At 42.6% G+C, this 26613-nt stretch overlaps 1 protein-coding gene across 1 annotated transcript; it reads right to left on the minus strand.

The window, feature by feature from the left end:
• Hapstr1 (HUWE1 associated protein modifying stress responses) lies at window positions 1–25755 on the minus strand. Its single transcript, XM_047532802.1, has 4 exons — window positions 25168–25755; window positions 24466–24546; window positions 14753–15028; window positions 1–2400 (listed from the first exon to the last, which is right to left on the minus strand). Exons 1-4 carry the CDS (start codon window positions 25391–25393, stop codon window positions 2156–2158), a joined length of 828 nt encoding a protein of 275 aa, XP_047388758.1. The 5' UTR covers window positions 25394–25755; the 3' UTR covers window positions 1–2155.
• Between the last annotated feature and the right edge of the window lie 858 nt (window positions 25756–26613).

Below are 26613 nucleotides of genomic sequence, written 5' to 3' on the forward strand. Positions count from 1 at the left end.
TAAAGTTTTTAAAAAGTTTAATGGAGCCGATAAGGCATATAAATTGTGTTCTGGCAGACCTGCTTTCTCTTACCAAAGAAAATGGCACATGTTTTATCAAAATTTGACAATTGAGAGTAAAGGGTACTAAGATTAAGCTTCAGAGCACCAACTTAAAACAAAACAACCAAAAATATTGTTATTCAACTTAGAAAGAGGAACAAGAACCAAGGCATGAAGGGGAGATTAAATATGTGTTCCTCCATCGCAAAATCCTGTAGGAATAGGAGTTCTGGCCTCTCGTGAGCAATGCATCACACCACCAAACCCCAATTCTGGAACCTAAATTTACAATGACAGAAAAGCAAAGATAATTCCAAATGCATTTCTTGGTATATTCCAAAGGGAAGCTTTAAAGTATTCATAATACATAGGCATGTCCGTTTCAGGTAAAATGACAGATTGCTATAATTCTTCCTGCTATTATACTCTAACAAAAAATGATCCACTGTTGCAAAAATTTAGAAATCTTTCATTCCTACTTTTGAGTATGGATTTCACTGTTTTAAATAAGGGTTATATCTATAACGAATACAGAACTTCAATTCACACAACATTTCTAACATTCCATTCACATCCCACCCAGTCAATATGGTTAACTTAGCAAAGTTTCTTCACAGAAAGATATTATTAAATGGCTGAAGAAATTGCAAACTTTAACAAAGTGCTGTGAGTAATTACTGGAAAAACCCTTACACTGATTTGCAATGGTCATTTAAGGATAAAAATAGGAAGTAACTGATACTGGACTACAAGTTTGCAAGGAAACATTTTTCACTGTCCTACTTGATATATAATAATAGGATAGAATAAATTACAGTACCTGGCAGGCTGACATCAGTTCTTCATCTAAAAAAGACTATCATTTAGTTCAAGATATTAAAAATGAAGATGAAACATGCTCTAAAACGTTGTAGCTACAAGAGGTCTTATATTTACTCCAAGAGGACTCTATTGAGAACTTTTATTTAGGTCTACCTAACATCTAGAGAACCTCCATGCGATTCCACCTTTTCCAGAATGAGATTCCAAACTCCACTTCTTAGGAGGGGGAATGAAGGGACAGGGGGAGTTGGGTTCTGCTACTTAGGTTGTGATCACATTATTAGTAGATAAAACAGCTTTGTCACCTTCCACCCACTACAATGGAAACTGCACAAAGTAGGGCATCCATGAAAAATGAAAAGCAGGAAATGAAAGGCTTGAATAAATACCTACCCCACCATCCATCTCCCCTCACTAATACTGAACCAAAAGGAAGCCCACTCTCAAAGTTCATGACCTCTCTATTTCAGGTCACCTTGAATGCAGTCTACAAGTTTACATTTACTGTAAGGAGTACCCCGCATAGAAGTAGTACTTGTCTTAAAACTGAGTATTTGAAGCCTACAGGGTTAATCTGGGGCAGTTCAATAATATTGCTATTTTTAGAGCACTAACACACACAAAGTGAATCCAATAAAGTTCTGTGTATTGATTCAATATTAAGTATTAATTGCATGACCATCATAGCACCTCTTTACATCACACAATCACCAGAATTAGAAACTGTGTTGAAAACTAAAAACAGGGCACAGTCCAATAATTAGAAGTTGCACACCGTTACTATATAGAAACCAGGTGCATGGTACAGTGCAGCTGTAAAAATGGAAGCCTGCAGATCTGACAACGAAGTCAAATCCTGTTTTCAGATAATTTGGGGAACCTGGCAATACTGTTGAAGCAAAATACTCAACACAGCAGGAAATGGACTGGGGAGAAAAAAAAAAAACATTCTATAACCAAATAAACATCTGATATTTCCTTTCCCTTTGAGAATAAATACAGTTAAGGTCACTTTTAGCCTTGGAACGGATATGTTTGCCTATGATGATCTTGCTAATGACTACACGATATCTGATGTCCTCTGCTAGGATTATAGTTTTTGAGAAAGCCATATTACAAGAGGCATCTACTGTAAATACCTAGAACTTCCTTTTATGGCAACCACTATGGAATTCACTTGTCTTAAACAGTGAACAAGGGAAGATGGCCTCATGTTGCCTTTGCAATAATAGTATATGTTGAGGATCGAGTGGCTTTCAAGCAGCATGGTGGGTGTGAGAATGTTTGCAGTTTAGATCATTCTGTTGCGTTTATGGGTTGGTGAGTCTGTAATGACATCGCCACACTGGGCTGAGGTACGCTTTCTAGTTCCACCATTGTCCAAGTGGAGTGCCATTTCTTCTGATATGAAAGTGTTCAAATCGACATCATGGAGTCCATTTCTCCTTCGACTAGCATTCGATCCACTGCTTACATGTGTAGGAGAGCCTGGGGTACTCGAGCGCACGCTTATACTAGCCATTGCACCACTAAGACCTAGGAAGAAGAAAAGAGGTTTTAGAGTTGCTCCATTATTTAGCCCTTTTGAAAGCAACCCACTTCACTTTCCACGTTGCCACAGTGTCAAAGGGTGTCTTGCCAATTTTCTCTGTAAGGGGTCACCAATGAGCAGTTAAGTTTTATTCTGGAAGGATGAATCATCTGGCTGTGACATGGGTCTTACTAGTAACACTACCAATATCTATGGTATTTACACAATATTGGTAGCTAGCAATTACAGAAGGCTTACCGTTTGTCAAGCACTGTTCTCGGTGTACACGTGCACCATGAGATTCTCCCACCTACTCTATCAGGTAGGTACTGTGCGATTTGCAGAGAGGCACAGGAGGTGCTTATTTGTACAGCACATTTTGATTTTCTAAAGTCACCATCCCATCAGATCCCTGTGATGCATGTCTGTGTGTGGTGCACATAGGGGAAGCAAGAAATAATTTCCAGGCCTGAGAGGGCTTGGTCCAACATCCCTCCAGATAAGATGACTATCATCCAAAATAAACTCTGTCAAGCCTGAAAAAGGGTCATTGTAAAAAAATTATGCTGGGGCATCACATACAAAGTGGGGGTACTCTGGACAAATGCGTCTATACAAATGGGTCATACTTGGTGGAATCCTCAGGAGAGCCCATGTCAATACTGTCTCTAGTCCTTCGGAGGGGAAGATGGTGGTAGGATAGTCCTGCTGCTTTGCTTTTACATCATTAAATCAGAACATAACCAGCACTGGTTGCTGGACACTCATTCCTCAGAATTTTCAAGGAGCCAAACTTACATTCCACTTCTAAATGTTCAGGACAAACCTGTGAAAGGCACAAGTCGGGCGAGGACACTTCATAAACCATAGCACTGAACTCAAAAAACCTAGCACCGACAGTAGATTTTCCACCTTAAGAATGTCCCCTCTCACTATTCTAGCCTCACCTAGGGATTTTGTCGTTGCCTGAATTTATATCAAGTAGTATAACTGATGTTCCTGAAAAATAAGATTTCTTAGATTTTTAAAATAAGTTTAGTGTTTTGATTTGGTAGGAGTCCATTTTAATTTTGAACTCTAAAAATGTGGCTTGAATTTGAAAGTTAGGTTGAAAGAAGAACCCTGTCTCCTACCACACCAAATGTACTTGAATTCCCTTTGATGGTGCTCACTCTTTATGAATCCTGAGGACAGTGCTCTCGACCCAGGGCCTCAGCCACCTCCCATCTCTGCCACCGCTCAGTGGCCCACCCCTCCCTGCTAAGCAGCTTGCAACTTCCTGCTCCAGGGGCCTTCACTCTTCTTTCTCTCTCCACTACTCCAAGTCCCCTCAAGGTCTCCCCTAGAAGATGCACCTCCACATACACTGATGGTGGTCTGAGGAAATCTAAGTGTCCCTCTTTACCTCTCAACCTTTTGAAGGCCAGTGCCTGTTTTTAAAAAAAAAAAAAGGAGGGGGGATGTGAGGAGCACTAATACCCAAGTACCTTCCTGGGTCAGGCACTCTATCAAGTACTTTTAAATTTAATCCTCAAGGTAACTCTACAACATCTACATCACCCAATTCTACAGATGAAAAGCAAGTTGAAAAGCAAGGTGCAGTGACATACACCTGTAATCTCAGACTGGGGAGGCTGAGGCAGGAGTCAGTTGAAGTGTGAGGTCAGCCTCAGCAACTTATCAAAACTCCATCTTGAAATAAGTAATAAAAAGGTTGGAGATGTGACTCAGTGGTTAAGCATCCCTGGGTTCAATTTCTGATTTGGGGAGAAAAAAAATGCATGAAAGGTTAATCTATATTAAGCAAGACAGATCCCTACTCAAGTGGAATCTACACTTCTATTGACTTTCATACTGCCCCTTCTTAAAGCCTTAATTGTTTTAGCAAGGAAGAGGCTTTGAGTCAAGGGCCAGCCTGCATAGGTAGGCTTCTCTCTCTGAACAGTTTTCTCCCTCCCTGACCTCTTTACTCCATCCCAAGACTTCATTACACACTGCCAGTCTCCACGATCTGCAGTTCTTCCTCAAATCAGGCCTGCGTTGCTTCATCAACATTTAGTCCTGCTGCCTGAGGCTCAGAAGCTCCTCCAGCTTCCTGCAGGCTTGTTCCTGGTTCTCCTACCTCTCCCTTTTCAGTCTCTTGCTGGCTCCTCTTCCCTTCCTCCTGCTTCCAACTCTCTGCTCCCTCCTTAGCTGCCTCTGCTGGGTTCTCTTCTGCCCAACAGGCAGGTATCACCTGGGTGAGCTCCTCCAACCTTTATCCTGCCCACAGGCACCAACCAGTGTTTTCCGAGCTGGACCACAGGAGCAGACCCCTCTCCTGCCTCAGAAGCTCACCAAGTGTCCATCTATCTTCAGGACATTTCACACTCCACATTTTTAAAGAGAAACTGAGCTATCTCTTCCCGACCCACAGGCTTACTTGAAAGACAAAGAAAAGGAACATCTAGGGCTATTCTTATTTAGTACAATCATCTCTGCCTATAGACAATCTTTTCATCTCCATCTAAAGGACTCAGCACAGAACACTCACTGATTCTGAAAAAGAATAATGCCTCAAAGTTCAACCCTGCATTTTGAAATCTACTGAAATCTGAGGCTCGGATGTGGATATCAGGAAATAAATCCAGTCTGCAAGCTGTTTGCTTCATTTAAATCAATGCCATCACATTTTAAACTCAATTATCCAAGTTGTTGGCATTTTTGAAAAGTTATCATAGCCTGTGAGCTTCATGCAGGGAAGCTGTGCCTTCCTGTTTCCTAATCCCACTCACTACTAGAAGATGCCCAGTACTCCTATAACCTTTTCACACTAGTTCCATAATTTTAGAATTTAGTAAATCAGGCAACTTCCACAATTAAATTCAAGATCCCCTCTACCATTTGAAACTACAGAAAGAAGTCAACAAACCCCAGCCCAAAACCCCTTTTGTTAAGGCATGGTCCTGTGGCAGTAATGACAAATAGCAAAGGCTTAGAAAACACTATCAGAAATAGGCCTGACTAGACAATTTAAGCAAATTTATCTTAAATTTCCCCATGAAAAAGAGGATACATTAAACATCAACTTGGCCAATTTGAAAATTCCCCAGTAATGTTTGGAAAATCATAATCATTATCGGATATATGACCTAGAGTTTAACAGCTCAAGTAAACTCACAATGTGCAACACTACCTATTAGCTACTCTCAGCAGTGAAATCTTTTAAGTTTCACTCACTAATCTTCCCCAAAAAGATTTAACACAAGTGTCAAAAAAAAATTAAGATTAACAACCAAAAAATATATGCATTTTAAACAGCCCAAATTTTATTTTACAAACCAATGACAGCTACTAGAAGATGCTTAGGAAACCTTAGCTAAGCCACATAAACAATTAGGCCTATACAAGTACAGAAAATCTAAACATGCTTCAAAACTAAACACCAAGTTGTATGTCCTGAGGGCATACAACTTAATTTCTACCAAAAACACACTTTTTCAAAAACGCTATGGGAATATCAATTGACAAAAGCAGTAGAACAAGTAGCATGATTAGACAGAGAAGTCTCAATTGCTTAACACAGGATAAATAAACTCATCAGTTTTAAAGGTTCTGCATCCATTTAAAATATTTAGTGCAGGAACAGGGTAATAAATGATTAGGATGATTTAATCAGACTTTGAAAACTCTCATTGGAACTAAAACAAATTTACAGTCCAGGTTATAGGAATCCAAGTTACATGGCAAATTATTAAAAGCAGCACAGAGCTATTATTCTCATACCAAGTTCATGCTTTGGGTAATAAGAAAATGCTGTTTGCAGAATTGATTACATGTAATTCCAGTTTCCCAGCACATTGTCACACACAGGCAGAGAAAGAGCAAATGCTGACCCAGTCAATCTCACTGCCTTGGTCCACCAGCCAGGGGCTGAGGCTCTGTCTACATGCTCTATGGGGTGCCCAGAGTCTCAGGCCCCTGTGAAGAAGGCTAGCCCTGGAGGTGAGAAGGCACACTGTTGATTCACAGGCACAGGTTCAGGGCCCTCTGCAGATATGCTCCACCAGTGACATCTCCTGGAGAAAGGAGGATCTGAAATCCCCCAAACTGGAACAAAATGGGTAACATCCTGCCCGTAAGCCCTAAGAAACTGGCATTCTTGCCTTGGAAAAGAACTGTACTAGGCAGATGTGCAGCATGCCCTGTGCACAAAGCTGTGTTCTGAGATGCCAGGCAAGCACTTGTAGTGTCGATGCAGTGTTTTAGATGTATCAGGGAGTTGAATCATTTTTTAAAAAAAGAACTCTACTAGGAAGATTCTGGTAATTTGAAGTAGATACCACTCCCCACCCCGATCTGTAAATTGTAATACTGAATTTTTATTGAAGTAAAGCACACTAAATCAAACCAATTACAAAGATACATGTGTCACACCAAGAAAACATTTTCAGTTATGCTGACAGCCCAAAAGCTTTCCATTTTTCAAAGACAGTTTTTAATGTCATGGGAAAAAATGCTCACGACGTTAAAATGAAAAAGCAAGATACAGTAGCATATATGCAGTATGATCTCAACTATGAAATAATTTTAATATTTATACATTGATAAAAGGACTGAAAGAAAATGCACCAAACATTTAACTGCATGTAGGACCACAAGATACTGAATTTATTTTTACTTTTTGGAAATTTTCAAATATTCTAAGAAATAAGTCAGAAAATTGCACTCAGATATTAAACTGCTTCATAACTACCAAAAGATGATTATTAAATTAAGTACTAGCTATGTGAACTGGCTGAGGCATGGCCACATGGCCTCCTTTTTCACTGCAATTATTTAAAAAAAAAAAAAAAAAAAAAAAAAAAAAAAGTCCCAACAAAATTTTACTGCAGGTTCAAGACGACTCTGCATTACTGATGTTGGAAGCTGTTAGGGCTTACCTCCAGAAACTTTATTGTTTATATCTAATCCTTTTCATAAGAAATTTTAATGCTATCTTAATTGCCCTAATTGTTCTTGTTCTGAGAGGCTGGTGTGAGGAAAAGACAATTTAGAAATTTCAGCGTTCAGAGGAAATTTAACTGAAGATTCCTTGAGATTCATAACCAATCTTAAGCAATTAAGAGATTGCTTTGGTGCATTAATCTCTTACATCTTAATTTCCAAATCAGTTTTTTAAACACATTTTACTATTAAATAGCTGTCAACAGTTCTGTTATTTGAAGAAGATGCAGAGTGCAACATTCAACAAGCATTCAAAAAGAACCCACTGTGCTCCACACACTGCTAGAGTGTGCACTTCCTCAGAGAGCAGGACTAAAAGACAGATGGACATAAAGCCTCACTGGCCGCTTCTAACAGTCCTCCGCCACAGAACATTGTTGGAGTTTCTTCTACAATGGGATGTCAGTTTCAGAATCCTGAACCTAAACATCTGTGTTAGCTGTCAAGATAAATTTTTCAACATTTAGCTACATCAATGGAAGTGACAGGAACATTGGGAGGGGGACACACAAAACAATTGATTAAATTTCTTAACATGTAATAAGTATAAATTGCCTAGGCAATTTTATCAGGAAAGACTTCCTCTCAAATCTGATAATTTCCCTTCAATATCGATCTGGCACACTTGGGTCAAAATGTTTTAACAAAAACGAAAAGGTACAAAAACCTGGCCTCAAAGGAGAAAAGTCAAGTGTTCCAGGCTGCCTAAACTCAGCTTTCCACAAACTCTAAGGTAAAGTAAGCAGCCTTTTATACTTTGAGTTTGACAAACTGGGAATTTGCCTCACTTTTCTGAGTAAAAATTCCTAACTGACCTTATACCCCTGAATCCAATTTCCAGTGATTATATTTCCTATAAGGCTCTATGCTCTACTTTTTCAGACCAAGAAACTATCAAGTAACTTATATGATTTAAGAGAATAAGAATTCTCATGAAGCCTTGACTGTGGAAGATACAGAACCACAACCTGGAAACAGCCTATGACTTCCCAAGGCAATGACACTGTGCCTCAACCTGACCGTGTGTATATAATTCAGACTGATACAATTCTATTAGGCCAGAAACGTCCTAAAATGAGTTTATCCCCTTCATCACCTACCCCTACCTCCAATAAACAAGAGTGCTTCACTGTGTTCAGCAAATGCTAGGATACAAAAAGGGCTACAGGATGACAAATAACTCTTGTCTGCCAACAGCCACACTTTCTGCACAAGGATTCAACTGGAGAAATCAACTTATAAACCAAATTCACAAAGAAAACAAAAGGGTTTTTAAGCTCTTTGTTAAATGCCTGGGCCTTTGACTCTAAGGAGCCACTGTCTTAACTCACAAAGTACTTTCTCAAGACACCTTTCCTGGACTTGGTGTGACTCAATGGTAGAGCACATGCTTGCTTGGCATATGCAAGGCCCTGGGGTCCAATCCCCAGAATAAAAAAACATGCCATGTCAGGAATCCTAGCACTGAGGGGCAGGAGGATCACTTGAGCCCGGTATAGGCAACTTAGCAAAACTTAGTTTTAAAAAATATAAAGTTGGGGGGGTGGAGGGAGAGAACTTTTGCTTTTGTTTTATTTTAAAAATTCTCCTGTGTCATATTATAGTCTAGACTACCTGAGTTTACCAAGTCCCTCTAAGCACCATGCTAGCAAATGCAGTAGCCAACTACACTGTAAATTTGCTTTTAACATGAGGGGAATTTAAAATTGAGAAGATGGTATCTTAAAGCCAAGTGCTAATGACAGCAACAGCTCCCACCCATATCTATGGTAACCTCAGACCCTGCATGTTAGAGGTCTTTTGAGTTTGAAATTATGTGGAATTTTAAAGGGATAACCCAGGCTCAGCAGGGTTAATTCCAAGTACTGAAATCAAGAATGTCATCAAAATCACCTCTGGGACTGAAACCAAGTGTCTCAATTCCCATGTGGCAGTGTGAACCAGCATCAGACACCTATAAAGACCACCTATATGAGATGATGACAAATGAGGGTGACTGAACAGTTACTGAGTAAGACGCAACTCAGCCTCTGGCTCTGCCTCCCAGAGTGCACACCTTCCTACTCTGGACCCTTTCACAGATCCCTACGATGACTAACGAACTCAGAAAATCAAGACTCAAACCTCAGGTTTTCCACATAGCACTGCCTTGGGCAAGTCAGTCTCTCCAATCAGAAAGAGAATGTAACCGACTCACCGCTTGTCAACATGGAACAAGCTCAAGATATTAGCATGTTAACATTCAAGAAGTAACTAACAATAAAAAGCTTTAACTCTCTCTCTGGAGTGCTAACTACAATTAAAACAGGCCAAAAGGATCTTATTCTCTCAAAGGCCACTAGGAAAAAAGATCGTGGCTCCAGGTCTACTCTGAGGTTCACTATGCAGGGCAAAGTGGACACCCATGCCAGGACACAGCTAGAGCTAACCAGCAACCTCCTTTCCTCAAGGCAAACAGCACCATGACAGGTCAGGTGACTTGACTGGTTCCTCATACACCACCTTTAAGTTTATCACCGTCACAAATGAGACTGGTTGTGAGATGTTAAGACCACAGTTATGCAGGGATGATGGCCTCTACACAGGCCTGTGTACTCTTCCAACTATGGTGGTCACAAACCAACTTCAAGCCTACTTATCCAGATTCACTTATGGGGGAAACCCGAGACACACAATCCACGTATTCCCCAAAGCAGAAGCCCTAAGACCCTTCCCACCCCACCCCCAAGTCCTACAAAGGAGGGAGTGGGAAGTAAGATAGGTTGAATCTACAAATAACAGAGGTACAGTAGTTAAGAGGATGTATTTTAGAGCCTTTGTTAACCTGCTCTGTCTTAACCAAACTGCTCTCCATCAATACAGTGGTAATAATCCAGAGTAGGTGTGAGGATTGTGTGAGCATCTCCTTAGCTTGGTACTAATACAACAGACTCACAAAAAGAGCAGCTCTAATGCTGTTGTCCTCAGCCACAGCAAACTCCCGAGTTGCTCTAACGTGAGATTCCTTTCTAGCACCCCTAGATACATACATAGGTTAGATTCTCTTCTGATTGTAGTCATCTGGGAACTGCAATCCTCGACTCTTTCCAAAGGTTCTCAGTCCCACCGTGCAGTATTCATTCATTTTTCAGACTTTGTGTTTTCCCTACAGTAAACACAACTACAGAATATACCTACACAGGATTCTTTGCTAGGTTCTGTCAAAGCCAGAAGGAACAAGACAAGGTCCCTGTTTACTACTGCCCCCCATCAGCAGGAAGGAACAGTCATGGAAACAAACTGAAGCCCTGTTCAGGGAAGGATTTAGAGAATGGAGGAACTCGAGGAAAGCTGAGTCACAGAAATAAAATTTGATCAGTCCAACAGGATATTAAAAAAAACGTGGGTATTCAAGAGTTTACAGAGTATGCCTGGGATAGCTGACCCAAGGTCAAGATCAGAACACAAGGGCCTTGTAATGTAAAGTGTCCTTGAAAGCCGCAGTGTAAAGATCACCCAGCGCTCTCATGAAAGATGGACTAGTGACTGGGTAAACTCAGACACAGGAGAGCAAGAACAACGAACTCCCCACACACACATCCAAGCTCAGCTCCTCCAGAGGGCCCTCCCTGAACCCACAGCAAAGTTGTGCAGAGAATATCTTTCTGCCCCCAGAATATCTTACACCACATTCATGACATTAAGTCATCCAACTACACGCTTGCCTCAACCAAAGAAACACTTTCACATACTCCTCAAGACTGCACAAGATCTGAACAGCTAATCCAGTCTAATTGTCATCTGAGAAAAACAACTACAGGATATGCTAACAGATGTATTTCAGAGAACAATGAGACACACATTCGGTGGTCCAGAGAAGGTCTAAACAAAGGTATAGATCTGGAAGTTAAGAGTGAGGTGGCCCCTGCCAGATGGTGGCAAATAGCCATAGAATCCAAGGAAATTTAGTTCAGGTCAATGAAAAATCCTAAGCAAGGCCAGGAAGGCTAGAGTAGCATTAAAGAATATAAAAGTAGTTCTAGAAGGTGACTAAAGAGCTATCAGACAGGCAGATAACAAAATGGTCCAGGTGAGTTTTGGTCTACCTGAAATACTATATACACAAAAACAAGTTACTGATTTCATTCAGTAAATTTTCAATGTTATTTTAAGATAAAATTAACAAGGACAAATATCAATTCAGCATGCACCCATTTAATTTCTTTAGTCTAACATCCAATGACTAGGTCCCTTAGTACACAGAAGCCACATGATGCAGACAGTATCAAAATAAAGCACTGAATTATAGCCTAAACTGTACTAAGCATTAACTAAAGTAGCTTCGCCTGGAATGGAACTGTTTAAAAACCATTAATTGGTCTTTTTTTAACTTTTTTGGTACTGGGGATTAAACCCAGGGGAACTTAACCCACTGAGCCACATCCCCAGTCCTTTATTTTTATTTTTTTTTTTTTAATTTTGAGACAGGGTCTCCCTAAGTTGCTGAGGTTGGCCTGAAAGTTGTGATCCTCCAACCTCAGCCTCAGCCTCCAAGTTGCTGGAATTATAGGCATGTGCCACCACACTAGAAAATTGATATACTTTTGATTACAACTGTTTACACAAGTCTCTTCTGTAAGGTGGGCCCAAGGCTGATGAAGGTATTCATCTTCGCATCCTATCTACAATGAAATGCTCTGCAAATATTTCAAGTCTTTGCCACTTTCCCTCAAACAAAGGAATTTTAGGTATTTATGGGTATGTGGTAGAGGTAGTGGTAGGGCAGGTGTCTAGGAGCTGATGAAAACAGCATGGAGGAAACTGTCTTCTGTGTAAAGAGACAGCATGAGGAGAAATGGGATGTTTACTTGGATTATAAATTCAAGTCTGCCTCAACATACTTATACTTTTCTCACATCTCCTTGCTCTATAAAAACTTCATGAATTTAGACTCTCCCTCCAATGAAGGATTTCAAAAACTTCAATTGATTTTAGTTATATTTCAGATATGGCTAAGCAAATTATATGAAAAGCAGATTTCTAGTTTAGTATTTATCCACATTAAGATGTTTCCAAATACATTTTTAAAAATCACCTTGGGCCAGGTGTGGCAACACCAACTTGTAATCCCAGGAATTTGGGAGGCTGAAGCAGGAGGATCACATGTTCAAGCCAGCCTCACCAAATTAGGGAGACCCTATCTTAAAAAAAAAAAAAAGGGTGAGGATGTAACTCAATGGTAGAGTACTTGCCTAGAATGGGAACTGAGTTCAAGCCCCAATACCACAAAAAAAAAAAAAAAAAAAAAATAGCATCTTAACCTAGTTTTCACTTCAATTCATAAAGTATATAAATCAGATAATATGAGTAAAGTCAGTCACTAATCTACATTACTATTTATAGTTAATGAGGCCCTCTTATTACACAAATTACTTTCTTTGAATACTCAGGTAAGGCCAGCATTCTCCTGAATACACTGATATTCCTGCAAACCACTAGTAGAGCACAGAACTCAGTATAATTTGTTTCTGTAGCCTCTTTTAAGGGGGCCTATTACTTCACCACTACATTTTAACTACATGAATTAGAGAGAGGTACGAATCTGAAGAATAAGAATACATTCTACCTCCAACATATTAGTGCTACATTACAAATTTATTGTAGGGAAAAATTACTTTTCTGCATAAAGTTTTATGTTTTAGCTTTCTAAAACCCTAACTTCAATAGGTCAAAAATTATAAACAGTCCCTTCAGCAACCTCATCACTAAAATTCCCAAAGTTCAAAAAGTAGTAAAACATATGATGTGAGGAAGTGTAAAGGAAGCGGAAGCAGAGTAGCTTTTCAGGAGGGCTAAGTTCATCCTTTTTGCCATGCACACTTCTGCATTAAGATTCTATAGTAACAGTGGCTTATTTTTCTTAAAACTGTCTTCTACAGGATAGAAGTATAATACAGAAAAGCATACTTTAAGTATGGAATGAGTCATAAATCCACTTGATGAAAATCAGAATGCCTAGGAGAGATAACTACATCACATATTATCATGCACTAAAATTAATCTGACAAACTATGTACACCTCATTGCTGTTTTCCAAACTGAAGGGGAAAGATATGAAACTAGTTGAGTAGGAACAGATCAATCTCATTTTGCCTGAACTCCAATCGTTCTGAACTGCCTAACTATTCCAATACATAAGAAACAGTGTATAGTCTTAAGACTGGAGACAAAGACACTGGCTTTGCTGCAATAAGTGGTTTTGATTTTAACTTACCATAAACAAACTTGCAATCAGGAAGCTAAAAACAATACTTTTTCCAACTCTATGTTCCAAATAAGGGTGTAAGAAAGAATCAAGGTTTGTCAAAGAGAAATCTGCAGGAATTACAGTTCCCATGCTATAGAAGTCCTTTATACATATCCCATTTTTTTATTAGCAAGTTAACTTTGTTCCAATAAACCTACTCTATGGCCCAGAAATGTTAACTTTTAACAGGACTCATGATCTAACTCACTAGCTAATGCTAGCTGCTTAGTCGTCTGTTTGTGATCCAGGTTTTCATCTTGATTCCAATCAAGTCTTATTACTTTGCTGCTGTTTTTTGCAGCAGTGTTTACATGCTATGGGTACAGATGGTAAGTCTTCAGTTCTGTATGGAAGTCTGCATTAATGAGCAGCAAGGAACAAACTCATCACTGACTGCATTCCCCAGGCTTCTCTAGTAACACAAGCCCTTAACCAAGAATGCCTTTTGATGACAATCTGGCTAGGGAGGTTGTCAGGGACCTGTTCCCTAGCTGCACCTCTGGCAATCCTGACTATCAAAGCAAGGCAGACCTGAGGGACAACAGGCAGAAGGAAAATCGATGACTCTTCATCTCTCTGTCCCCTCTCACTTGAGTCATCAACTCTCATCCTCTACAGCACACTAGGATAATGAAGGGTGGGTGTCAAAGGCAGTTCCCAGTTCACATGAGAACTAACCCAACAATTACCTGCTTTACTTGTCATGGACCAGGCTCTCAAACAACTATAAACATAACAGAATTCATAAGACATAAGAACTTCCCCTGACTCAAAAAGTAAAAAATATGTACAACATGTAAGCATAAAGCAACAAATTCTAATCAATGTTGAAAAATAGATTGTTATTGTAACACCAGTAAGCTCAAACTAACTTTCTAAAAACATTTTTAGGACAGACTAGCTGACAGTCAAAAATTGCCTATTAAATTCTTAGCTTACATTCTATTTCAACATTTCTAGAGCAAGTGTTTACTATAATAGACAAAGAAACAGACGATGGATCTGGACCTAAACCTAATGTGAAAATGGGTCCACAGGCACACTCTTAACCATTTTTCCAAAGAAATATGTTTAAACGGCTTTACCATGCAGAGCTATGGCTTCCCGGAAGGGTTGCAAATCAGTCTCTACAGATGAGCTAGTTTCCGTTGAAGTAGCTCGGTTAGGGGACACTACAGTCAGTCTTGGGGGAGCTCTAGAGTTTCGTGGTGGAGGAACCTTTCCACACAGGAAGCTGATCAAATCTTCTCTACGAATAGTTCTTCTGCGTTTTTTAACCCAAGCCAGCACATCCTTATTGCGTCGCTGATAGCCAATCTGAATTCCAATATCAAAACTTCGCTGATGGGTATCCACACTTTCTATAAGAAAAGAAAAAAAGATAACGTGATGATCTTTAGAGTCATACTACATTCCATCTAAAGAAAACCTTTTATAAGTTAACCAAAATGAATTATGAACTATGAGGCCTCTTAACCCACAAGTAATCTGATAATCAGAAATGTCTGTCAGTCACACTGGAATGTTATACATGTTTTTCTCCTTTGGTGGCAGTGGAGAATTACATTCTCACACATTCTAGGCAAGTGTTCCACACTGAGGTACATCCCAGCTCTAGATGTAAATCTGTGTTCTAAATTCAGAATTCACACATCACATAATCATAAAATTTGTTCTTAAAAAGAAATATTTAGTCAAACTTCCTACAATAACTTACTGATCCTAATTTAGTTTAAGAGTACCAACAATAGCTAAATTATCAAATGTTTATTAGTACTTTACTTAGCTTCACATGAGAAAGTAATAAGTCTTTATCTTGGGACAGGTGCTACTGTCCCTACTCCAAGAGGAAATGAGGTATTCAGGGTAACTCCTTCAAGGTCACAGCACACCAGAGAGCTGGAATTTTGCTCCACAGTCTGTGAGCCCATTAAGTTAGATTGCTCTCTTTCAGAAGAGCAAATTCTCAGCCAGGAGTTGTGACACACAACCCAGCAACTTGGGAGGTTGAGGCAGGATGATCGCAAGTTTGAGCCAGTCTCAACAACCTAGCAAGCCTCTATCTAAAAATAAAAAGGATTAAGGGTGTAACTCCCTGGTAAAGCACCTCTGGGATCAATCCTCAGAACAAAAAAGTTCAGTGGATTCTCATAAAAGTCTTAGTGGCATCACATCATTCAATAGATGTCTCAATATCACATTTAACTTGAGATGAACCCCTACTGGCAGGTTTAGCACCAAGAATTAACACAAGACTGCAGTAAACGTTTCGGAAAGAATAAGGGAAAATTTAATTCTGACCGACAACTCTACACAAAAACCAAACAGGAGGTTGGAAACAAAAAGCTTCATTCACTGTTGTGGGCATATTTTCATTCTTCTTCCAATTCCCAGAAACTTTTTGTAATTCATAATCATTCCCTTGCTTTAAAATTCCTATTCTTAACTCCTCATATATACTGAACCTGAATCTAACAAAAAAAATTCCTGCTCTTTAGAGGTTTTATCTAGTTGACAAAAAAAGTTTGAAAATTCAAGTCACTGCAATTAACTTTTATTAGGCTGCTGTGCTAGCACAAAATCACTGCAAGGCAAGACAAAATGGCTCCTTTTTTTTTTTTTTTTTTTTTTGTGGTGCTGAGGATTGAACCCAGGGCCTTGTGCATGCCAGGCAAGCACTCTACCAACTGAGTTATATCCCCAGTCCAAGATAGCTCCTTTATCCCTGATCCTTCTATAAAAGCAACAAGATATATTCTCTACTACCGATCCTGGTTTTATTTTAATTCCATGTCTGCTACATCTGGAGTAGAGTCTGAAAGGAAAAGCAACACACAATGTAGAGCCATGTCCTAGAAAAACAGACAACAATCCAGATATCGCAGAGGACCCCAATCTCAATGAACATGACTAGAAATGTAGCTCAGTGGCACAGTGTGCTGCTTAGCACATACAAACCCCTGGGTTCCATCCTCAGTACCACCAACCTCACAAAAAAAGAAAGATGACAAGAGTGCAGTAAAACAGGCAGAAGTCTGAACAAGGCCTAGCCCTTAGAAGAGGACCAGCCTTTAATGCTATAAGATTAACAAGAAAATAATCAGGCCATGGAGAATTTTTCTCTTAATACTTAAAAAAAATAAAAAGGACCAGGACTAGAATTCAACGTGGTATACAAGACTGTTTTCACATCTTCTCACTTAACAATCACAACTCTGAGAAAACAGACCAGCCTAATTCTACAGATATAAAAGCAGTCCTACAGTGAAGGCCTTTCTAGTGTCTCTACTAGAATAATGGCTTAAAGCACAATGACAACTGCTCATTTCACCACTCACAAAGCAGGCGTGAAATCCACTTCAAAGGTGGAGTCCTCTATGAGGGTAAGACAGCACCTTCCCATCTCTTGGAGAAAGAACTTACAGGAAAGTTAACCTTAAGAGGATGATGAACCCAACATGACCTTGGAAAGCTGTATTTAGTCCTTAAAAAATCCTGAAAGAGCTGGAGTTATTTAAAGGAAATCAAATCACTGAGCAAGCTAAGCCTATCCCAGGAACGGAGAGAAAGAGGATAGAAAATATGGGCAAACCTAGAAGCAGTCAGGTTTTTACAAACCTGTCTACCCAGAAGAATCGTTTTCAATCATGCTTTCATTTCTGCTTCCCAACAGTGAGAAAATTCTCTCTCAAGAACCAAATGAAGGGGCTGGGGAGATAGATCAGTCGGTAGAGTGCTTGCCTTGTAAGCACAAGGCCCTGGGTTCGATCCCCAACACCCCCCCCCCCAAAAAAAAAAAAAGAACCAAATGAAAGTTAAGCTTGGTAGCACACACCTGCAATCCCCAATACTCAGAAGGCTGAAGCAGGAGAATCCAAAGTTCAAGGTCAGCCTGGCAACTTAGAGAAACCATCTCAAAATTTTTACAAGTAGACAGGCACCACCATGGTGCCACACACCTATAATCCAGCACCTGAGGAGGCAGAGGCAGAAAGACCACCAAGTACCAAGCCAGCCTCAGTAACTTTGGCAAAGCCCTAAGCAAATGAGTGAGACTCTGTCTCAAAATAAAAAGGTTGGAGATGTACCTCAGTGTTTTAAGTGTCCCTGGGTTAAATCTCTACTACAAAAAATAAATAAAGCTGAAGACACATAGCTCAGGAGAAGTTCAAACACCAATACCATTAAAAAAAAAAAAAAAACGGGGAGGGGATGGGGGAAAATGGGCCCAGAATTAGAAACATGGAAGAAGAGTTGGAAACATGAACGGGGATAGAGGGAACAAGCCCAAAGCAGCCACACATAGTAAGTGCAAAGGAAGATGAAGCAGGTGCAGAAACATACACCTGACAAGCCAGACAGCAAAGAGAGTCTATGCTTGATACAAAACTTGAGCTAAAGGGAGGGGGTCACATAAGATGCTTTTAAAAACCAGTACTAGGAACAAATGAGCTTGGTCAAGTTTTGGACTATTCTGATTAAGGACATAAATCCCAACAGAGCTAGGGATGCAGCTCAGTGGTAGAACTTTTGCCCAATTCTTAAAAGGGCCTGGGTTCACACCCCAGCATCACACATAGACCATACACACCAAATTAAAAGTATCAACTGTCAGATCTGCAAAGCTGATGACTTCATCATAGATTCCAAACATTGGAAAACAGTATCACTAGTAGTCTGGTTTAGAAATCAACAAGTTTTGAACTTCTTTAAGAAATTATGCAGCTGACGGGATGCAAGAGAGCCACCTGTAAGCCCAGGATTGAAAGTTCAAAGTCAGCCACCTCAGCAACTTAGCAAAGCCCTGTCTCAAAATGAAAAAAAGGACTCGGGATGTGGTTCAGTGCTTTTGTGCCTCCTGGGTTCAATCCCTGGTACCAAAAATTTTAAAAATAATAAAATAGGGGCTGGGGATATAGCTCAGTTGGTAGAGGGCTTGCCTAGCATGCACAAGGCCCTGCGTCCAATTCCTAGCACCACCAAAGAATATAAATAAATAAAATATAGTAAACTATGCAGCTGATCAACCACTGCACCTCAAAATTTTTGACCAAGTCTCAACATCACAACCAACTAAGAGTTTGATAAAAATCGGTCATTTTTTTAAAACACCAACTTGTGGTCTAGAAGGAAGAAAAAAATCAGACCTTAAATCATATTTAAGGTCTCAGGTACATGCTTTCACACTACTTGGTGCTTAACTTAGTTTGGTAGCATTAACAGCATATTCTGAAAGCCAAGTCCAATCATTTTACCACCCAAATTAATCAAGCCTGATATTTCCCCTAAATAGGATGTCTTCTGTTGGTTCTAGAGTATTTAAAATAGTTGTGTTCAGGACTTCCTCACGCACATGCATACACACAGACAGCTTCCTGAAGACTGAGCCTAAATTTGGGCACTGGACACCCAAATTCTAAGTGAAAGCGCTCAGGACACTTGCCCAAAAATGCAAAGCACAGAAACTATGGATCAGTCTTGTATCCAACACTATTTTACCAAATTCAAAGCCATTGTGGAAAAAAGTCATAAACTTGAACAACAGGTGAATATCCAAGGGTATCAAAATGTCAATCTAACCCTTAACACCACACTGATCCTTACTTAAAAAAAACCGATTTAAACACTTCTTACAGGATATGTCCAATTTTTTTTTTATGTTTCTTAAGAACCTGAATATGCACAAGAGATCTGAGAACTCTTCCCACCACTACACAGGAGGATGAAGTAGGGGCATAGTGCCCACAGTCCCATTATCCTCAGGTGAATACCAAAAGAAGCACCTTCTTACATGATCCATAGACAAACTCAGTTGGAGTTAGACATCAGACCCAGGACCTTGAGCATGCTAGGCATGCATTTTACCAAGCTTTACACCCCCAGCCATTTATTTATTTATTTGTTTGTTTATGTGGTGCTGGGGATTGAACCAGGGCCTTGTGATGTGAGGCAAGCACAGTGCTGGGGACTGAACCCAGGGCCTTGTGCATGTGAGGCAAGTTCCAACAACTGAGCTATATCCTCAGTCCCCTTTAATGCTTTTTGATACACAACTTTATGCGAGTCAGCTCACATAGGTATCCCAATTTCATAAATAAGGAACAAGGCTCAAAGGGCCTTGTCCAAAGTTGGGCAAGTGGCAGAGTTCCTTCTACAACCTGTTTCCTCCCCAACAAAAGAAAAAGCTACCTCTCGTTCTCCTTACGAGAATCTATGAATAACAGCATACTGCTAGGTACACTTCTAAGGAACACTGACTACAAAATATTTGCCTTTAATTAAATTTACACTAACCATCCGGTCTGACGGAGGAGGGAAAAAAGTAATGCTTCATTAGGAACCTGAAGATCTGAGTCAAAGTCAAAATAAAACTTTTTCCAATTGTATATAAAACCACGTACTACTTCTTCCTTCTTAATCTTCACCTAGCACAGAGAACAAAGGACAGGAACCGGGAGCAGCCACCATTTGTTGCCTGCAGCCTGGCTTCCAATCCCTTTTCTTCCCTGGATCATAGCCGGGATCACAGCCACGCATGCACCGCCCACCTGGCAGGGATTAGGATTTCTGACCATAATCCACACTAAAGGTATTATGAATGTTCTCAAAGCTCAGTAATAATTTTTTGCCCCACGAAGAGTCACAAACCAAGGTCATCTATCTCCCTGTTTGTTTAGTCACCCACCAACTGGCCCACAAATTTTCATTAGGTTCTGTTCACCATTAACCTACACAGAAGTCCAAAATGGCCACATCTGATGTAGAACATCATATTAGAAGACTTGACATCACATCGCTTCTCACATCGCTTCTCACGTGCAAGTTCTATTACATGTGCCCCTCTTAGGAAAAGATGATGGTAAAAGAGGAACAAATATACCACAAACCTTATTCCAACACAAGAAAAAAATCTAAAGACAAAAAATAAACTAGAATTATCTCCCTTCGTATAAATCACTACTCAAAGTGAGAAACCTCTGAGTAGTAGTTAAAACTTACCTACCTATACATCAACACTTGCGCGCTCACTATATACCAAGTACAAAACTAAGAGCTATAATTTATGGATACTTAGTCCCACTTACATAAAGATCAATGGACCCAATGGTAAAATACCTGGTTCCAGTATCTGTCTCCAGCACTACACAGCTAAGCACAGGCCAACACATGAACTCAAACAATCCGGCAGTAGACTCCAAGACTTTAACCATAACAAAGCTAAACCTCATTGCTAGAGCACAAGACACCTGAGGCAAATGACATTCAAGGAGATACCCAGAAAACTTTTTTTTTCCCCTTTCCCAGAAACATCTTTAAAAAGTACAGGATCAAGAGAAAGCTCTCAGTGGATTTCACAGGGCTCTAGTCAACCAATGCTTCAAACACTTTCAAAATGTCAAGACCAAGAAAACAATAATCAAGGAAAAAACATTAAAAAGTTGAGAAAGAACAATCAGAGAAGTGACTATGGGATGTGATCAAGCACTGGCTCCCAAAAGGCTGCTAAAGAGCTAGGGCCCAGGCTCCCAGGTCAGCCCTGGGAGGCTACCTAGCAAGGTCTTGCCCTGGAGGACAACCATCAGTCCAGACCTAGGAAACTAGCAGCCCCAAACAGAAGAATTCAGAACTAAAGAGAACACTTTCCTAACAAGGAGTCAGAGACAGCAACTGAAACCAGTCACCCAAGAAATAAGAGGTAGAGTTAAGAAGCAAACATGGGCTGGGGTGTAGATCAGGGCTAGAGCATATGGCTATCAGGCACAAAGGCCCTGGGGTTCCATCCTCAGCACAGGGGCAAAAGAAGAAAAAGCAAACAGGCTTGGCCAAGGTAAGCATCAACCCTGGCTGGATTAAAACCACCTCAGTAACTTCTCACTTCCCTCTTTAGTTGCAGATATTAAAAAACACACTAAGCCAGAGACCCAATGATACTGAAGAACCACCATCCTCTGGATTTTTAAAGTCAAGAATAGGGATTTTCCTTCCCTTCTCCCAAAAGATGAAACCAAAGTTTGCCCCTACCATCTGAAGAAGGACAATGCACTCATTTTATTGAATTCTGTCCTCGATGAGGGGGCACCACCAACTTTGTTTTCCAAATCCTTGCAGCCACATTCCAATCAAACCAAGCAACAAAAGTTTAACTTTTCAAAAGCCCATTTGCAACTAAGAGGCCCTCTCCTAGGTTTTTAACCTCAATTCTGAGGTTCCTTTGTGCTCATTTTAGGAGTTATCAAGAAACTGGAAGAAGCTGATCCAAGTGCCAAACTCTTCATGCTGCAGAAGCAGCCAGTTCTGGTTTGCCAGGTAAGTACTTACTTATACAAAATATGAGAGTACTGCCTACTTAAAGAATTTCCTAAAATCTTCCCCCCAGTATGCTAAGTATTTTACCTAAATTTACCACTATTTAATGCTGAACACACTTGTAACACTACCCTGCTAATTTTATTGGTTCTATTTAAGGTACCTGATTATTCCCAAAGCTGTATGCCTGTTCTCTAAAGACCACACCCTGTAGAAGAGGAAAGGTGTAAGCATCTGCAGAGTCTCATCCACTCTTCTGGCAACAAATAGGAAAAAAATAAGATGCTACTACACTTCCAAATTCCACTAAACACAGTACTATTCTATTAGGTAAAAAAAAGGGACATTTTCATTTTACAGAACACAAAATAAAACAGTTCCAACTGAACAATTCAGGAACCACATGGGATATTTAAAATAAAATTAACGTTCCTTAAGCTTTCTGAACAAAGATAACTAGTAAATTAAAATAAACGTTTCAAATGAAGTAATCAAATTGAGAATTATTTCAGAGTTCAACTTCTGAGACCATCTTCTTTAACAGAGTTAGCACTAGCAGGGCACAGTGGCACATGCCTATAATTCCAGCCAACTCCAGAGTCTGAGGTAGGAGGATCCCAAATTCAAGATCAGTCTGGGCAATGTAGTGAAATCTGGCTCAGAATAAACCAAAATAAGTACCAACAAATGGAAAAAAAAAGTAAAATAAATAAGCTATAATGAAAACTGCTAGCTATAGTCCTAGAGATATACATCCTATCAGTACACAACACCACCAAAACCAGAGAACAGTCAAGAGTCTTGCCTTCCCTTTTAAGCAGAAAGTTAACAGAAACAAAAAGCTAGACCATGGAAGGTACCCCATACAACATACTACTCAGTCATTAAAAATCTTACTGAACTGCTAGTACTTGCAATGTACATTCAATTGATACAGCTCAAAAATGTTTTACCAAGTGGAAGAAGCCAGACACAAAATATTAATATGGTTAAAGGGAAACTACGTAACAGTACACAGCAATCACATCAGTGGGTGCCTGGGTCTGGGGTAGGGGAAACAGAAATTCTATTTGTTAGTAATACATATCTGCCCAACTGAAACAACATCTTAAATCAGTCATTTTACTTTATGTAAACCGTACTGCAAGAAATTTTTTTAAATTGAGTTTTAGTTTTTGGTTTTTTCCCCAAAATTCCTTTTCCAAATGAAACCAAGGGCCATTCCAAAAAGAATGCCCAAGACCCTGGAGCACTGATGGATGTTAAAAAGCAAATTTATTCAGTAATCAAAACTGATGAAACTCAGCTACATATAACTAAAGTTGACCACCAAAGCACCATTTAAACGGTTTTCTTTTTCTTTATAAGATTATATACTATTAGTTCCTCATTCCCTAAAATTAACATTCTTATTCACCAGTTTCAGTTAACAGCTCTCAAAATTACTGTCCCTCAAAACTGCAAAGTCCACTGAAAAAAAACTCACAATAAGGAATGTTCATCCTAAAAAATGTTGCCACCTGAGCATTCTAAAGAAAAGTAAAAACCTGAGAATCAAGAGATAGTTCACAAATTGTTTCAACCTATTATATATTTAAATGCACTAGATTCCATTACTGTTTGAAAGCATGTAATTTCATGGCATTTTCATTAAAGTGTCAAAGCTAAATCCTTTTTCCACAGAAAACTTGCCAAAGATGGAACTCTGATTTCAAAATCTTCCATATCTGTAAGGCACAACATCTAAAGCCATTGTTATCAGGAGAGTATAATGGGCAGGACGTTTACTTACATACCTTCATTTCATCAGAGAGAAAATGTACTTCAGAAAAGCACCAACATAAAACACAAAGCTATCAATTCAAAACTGATCACAGATTTCCTGCCAAAAAGTCACAGACTTAAGGTAGTTTTGAAGGAAAATGCCTGATAAATTGCTGGATAAGAGTAGCAGATAAATAAGCACAGACGGTTTCCAATTAACACGTTTTCAAAGCACTTAAAAGCCAAACTACCTTGCTCTAAATTGCTTGACTCAAGAATCTTCCCTGAGGTTGTCCCACTTGTTTACCATTAAAAAAATGAAAATAAAAAAATAAAAACTCTTTTCTTCCCCCCTTGCCTTTTCAACGAGAAGGGCGGTCTTAGCCGTGTTCCAGCTCAGGACTTCTCAACCTAGGCACTAGTGACTTTGGGGGCTGAAAAAGTCTTGGCTGCAAGGCGAGGGCGAGGGGCTCTCTTGGGCACTGCGGGGACACCCACAGTAGCACCTCCTCACGATCAAAAACGTCCCCAGGTGTTGCCCTATGTCCCCGGGGGAGGGGGGAGGCGTCAGGGGGTGTCAAAACCGCCCGCCCTCGCCCTAGGACACCACCGAGACTCTCAAGTTGCAAGGTATTCGGGGCTGCGGGGAACACACTGGGAACGCAGGCCAGGACCCGACGCGAGCCGCCCTTCCCCTTAACCGGCAATGCAGCAAGGTTATCTTTACCTTTGTAGAGGTTGGTGACCGCGGTGGCTGCGTTTTGGAAGGGGACCCAGAGAGAAAGTCCTGGCTGCTGACACACTCGGTCTGAAAACGATAAACCAAAACAAAAAACAAAACATAAAAAAAAAAAAAAAAGGACGAAAGAAAACGAAAAGAAACGCACGCACAAGGACACAGACAGAGACAGGGGAGAGAATGTTATTTGGGCGTCAATCACTCCGAACGGCCATATTAGGCTTCGCCATTTTGTCCGGGGTTTCGGGATCCCGGGCGGCGCGGGGGGCCCGGACCCGGGGTCGCGGCGGGCGGGGAGGCGGTGCGGCCCCGGCGTCAGCGCAGGGAGGCGGCCCGCAGCCCGGGGCGCGGGCACAATGGCCCCGCCGCCGCCTTCGCCATCTTGCGGCGGGGGCTCCTCCCTGCCCGCCGGGCCGGGCCGGGCCGGGCCAGGCCGGGCCGGGTCGGGTCGGGTCGGGTCCCGCCGAGCCCGGGACTCCGGGCCGCCCAGGGCCCAGGGCGGGTGGGCGGGGAGGCCCCGGCGCCGGCCGCCCCCCGCGGCGCCGTCTCGGGGAAGGAGGGCCGCGGCGCGACCCCGGCCCGCGGCCGCCCCGCCCGGCCCCGCCGCCTCGCAGGGCGCGGGAGGTGCGGGCCGGGCGGGACCCGGCCGGGCGGCGGGCGGGCGGCGCCAAGATGGCGGCGCGGCCTCACCTTTGTAGAGCTGGGCCACGGCGGTGGCCGAGTTCTGGAAGAGGTGCCACAGCTTCTGCTGCTTGTGCTCGGGCTGCGCGGCGGCCGCCGCCTCCTCCTGCAGCTCAGGGGACAGCTGCTCGTCCTGCTCGGCCTCGGCCAGGCACTGCCGCTCCCACTTGGAGAACCAGTGCTCGGGCCCGTGCTCCTGGATCTCCGCCTCGCCCTCCTCCTTCCGCTCCTCCATCCTCCGCGGCCTCCCGCGGCCTCGTCGCCGCCGCCGCGTCCTCCTCAGGCGGGGCCCCCGCGGGAGCGTCGTCGTCGAGCGGCCCGGCGGCGGGGCCCGGCGGCCGGCGGCGGCTCCTCGCGGCGGCCCAGGCCTCCTGCACCCCGACGGCCGGCGACCCCGCCCCGCGGCCCCGCGCAGCCCGGACGACCCCCGCCCCGGGCCTCCCCGCCGCCGGGCCCGCTGACGGCCCTCGCCTCGCCCGCCGCGCCCGCCTACCGCCCCCCCATGGCGCCGCGGCCTCCCTAAGGCCGCCGCTGCTGCCCGCCGAGCCCTCCGCGTAACCCGGCCTGCGCCGCCGAGCCCACCCAGAAGACTGAGCAACGTCGTCGCCGCCGCCGCCGTCGACGCCTCTGCGGCTGCTGGTCCCCGCCCTCCCCCGCCCACATGCTGACTGGGAAGCACCGCCCCCTCGGCGCGGCTCCCCCGAGCGGTTGGGGCGCGCCCGCTGCGAGGGCCCCTATTGGTCCGAGCCGACCGGTTCCGCGTGCCGGCCCCTGAACACAGCGTCGGGATTGGCTTATCGGCCTGTCTGCCTGACGTCATCAATGGGCGGGGGAAAGGAGGAAATGTCAGGAAGGATGAAGACGGAAAGAGGGGGAGGTGGTGTCAGTGGTTGCGTCCGAGTCTGCCAAGTCGTGGGGGGGAGATTAGTAGAAGCGCATGCGCAAGGCTTGATACCCCGGAGCGGTGGGGCGCCGGGCGAGAGCCACGTGACCCTGCCCAGCGACCGCACCCGGCGGGGGCTTTTCCGGCGCTGCCAGGCCGCTGGGGACGCGAAGTCCAGTGTGGCAGGGCACCGCTGGCACGGAGGGGCGTGACGGGTGGCAGAGTGCCTAGTTCAGCCCTCGGGCTCCGGGGGGAGGAGGGAAATGGGGAAAGGAAATAAAACGCGCAATTCGTGTCCAAGTTTGCCAGGGACTTCCCGTCTTTATTACGCCGTCCCCTTTCTTCCTCCGGCAAACGGAGCGTCCAAAGAAAAACGGTCGAGGAGCGCAGTGCGCAGTCCTTCGGCCCCGCGCTCTGCTGGAGCGAGTCGGGGGGCGCCCGCCAGCAGGGAGGACCCGGGCGGGAGCAGCGGGCCGCGCCTGCGCTCCTCGAGCCGGGCGCCCGCACCTGTCCGGGAAAGCACGCCCCCGGGCCACGTGCGGCCGCAGCCCCTGCGCGGTGCCAGCCCGGGA

This window comes from Sciurus carolinensis, chromosome 18 (assembly GCF_902686445.1).
Source record: "Sciurus carolinensis chromosome 18, mSciCar1.2, whole genome shotgun sequence".
NCBI lineage: Eukaryota > Metazoa > Chordata > Mammalia > Rodentia > Sciuridae > Sciurus > Sciurus carolinensis.

Excerpts from the sequence above, each read along its gene's own strand:
- Hapstr1 (XM_047532802.1), bottom strand. The coding sequence starts at position 25,393 with ATGGAGGAGCGGAAGGAGGAGGGCGAGGCGGAGATCCAGGAGCACGGG. Across the intron at positions 15,029-24,465 it reads GGTCACCAACCTCTACAAAG|AAAGTGTGGATACCCATCAG; the intron begins GTAAAGATAACC and ends CTTTTCTTATAG. Across the intron at positions 2,401-14,752 it reads GGAAGCCATAGCTCTGCATG|GTCTTAGTGGTGCAATGGCT; the intron begins GTAAAGCCGTTT and ends TCTTCTTCCTAG.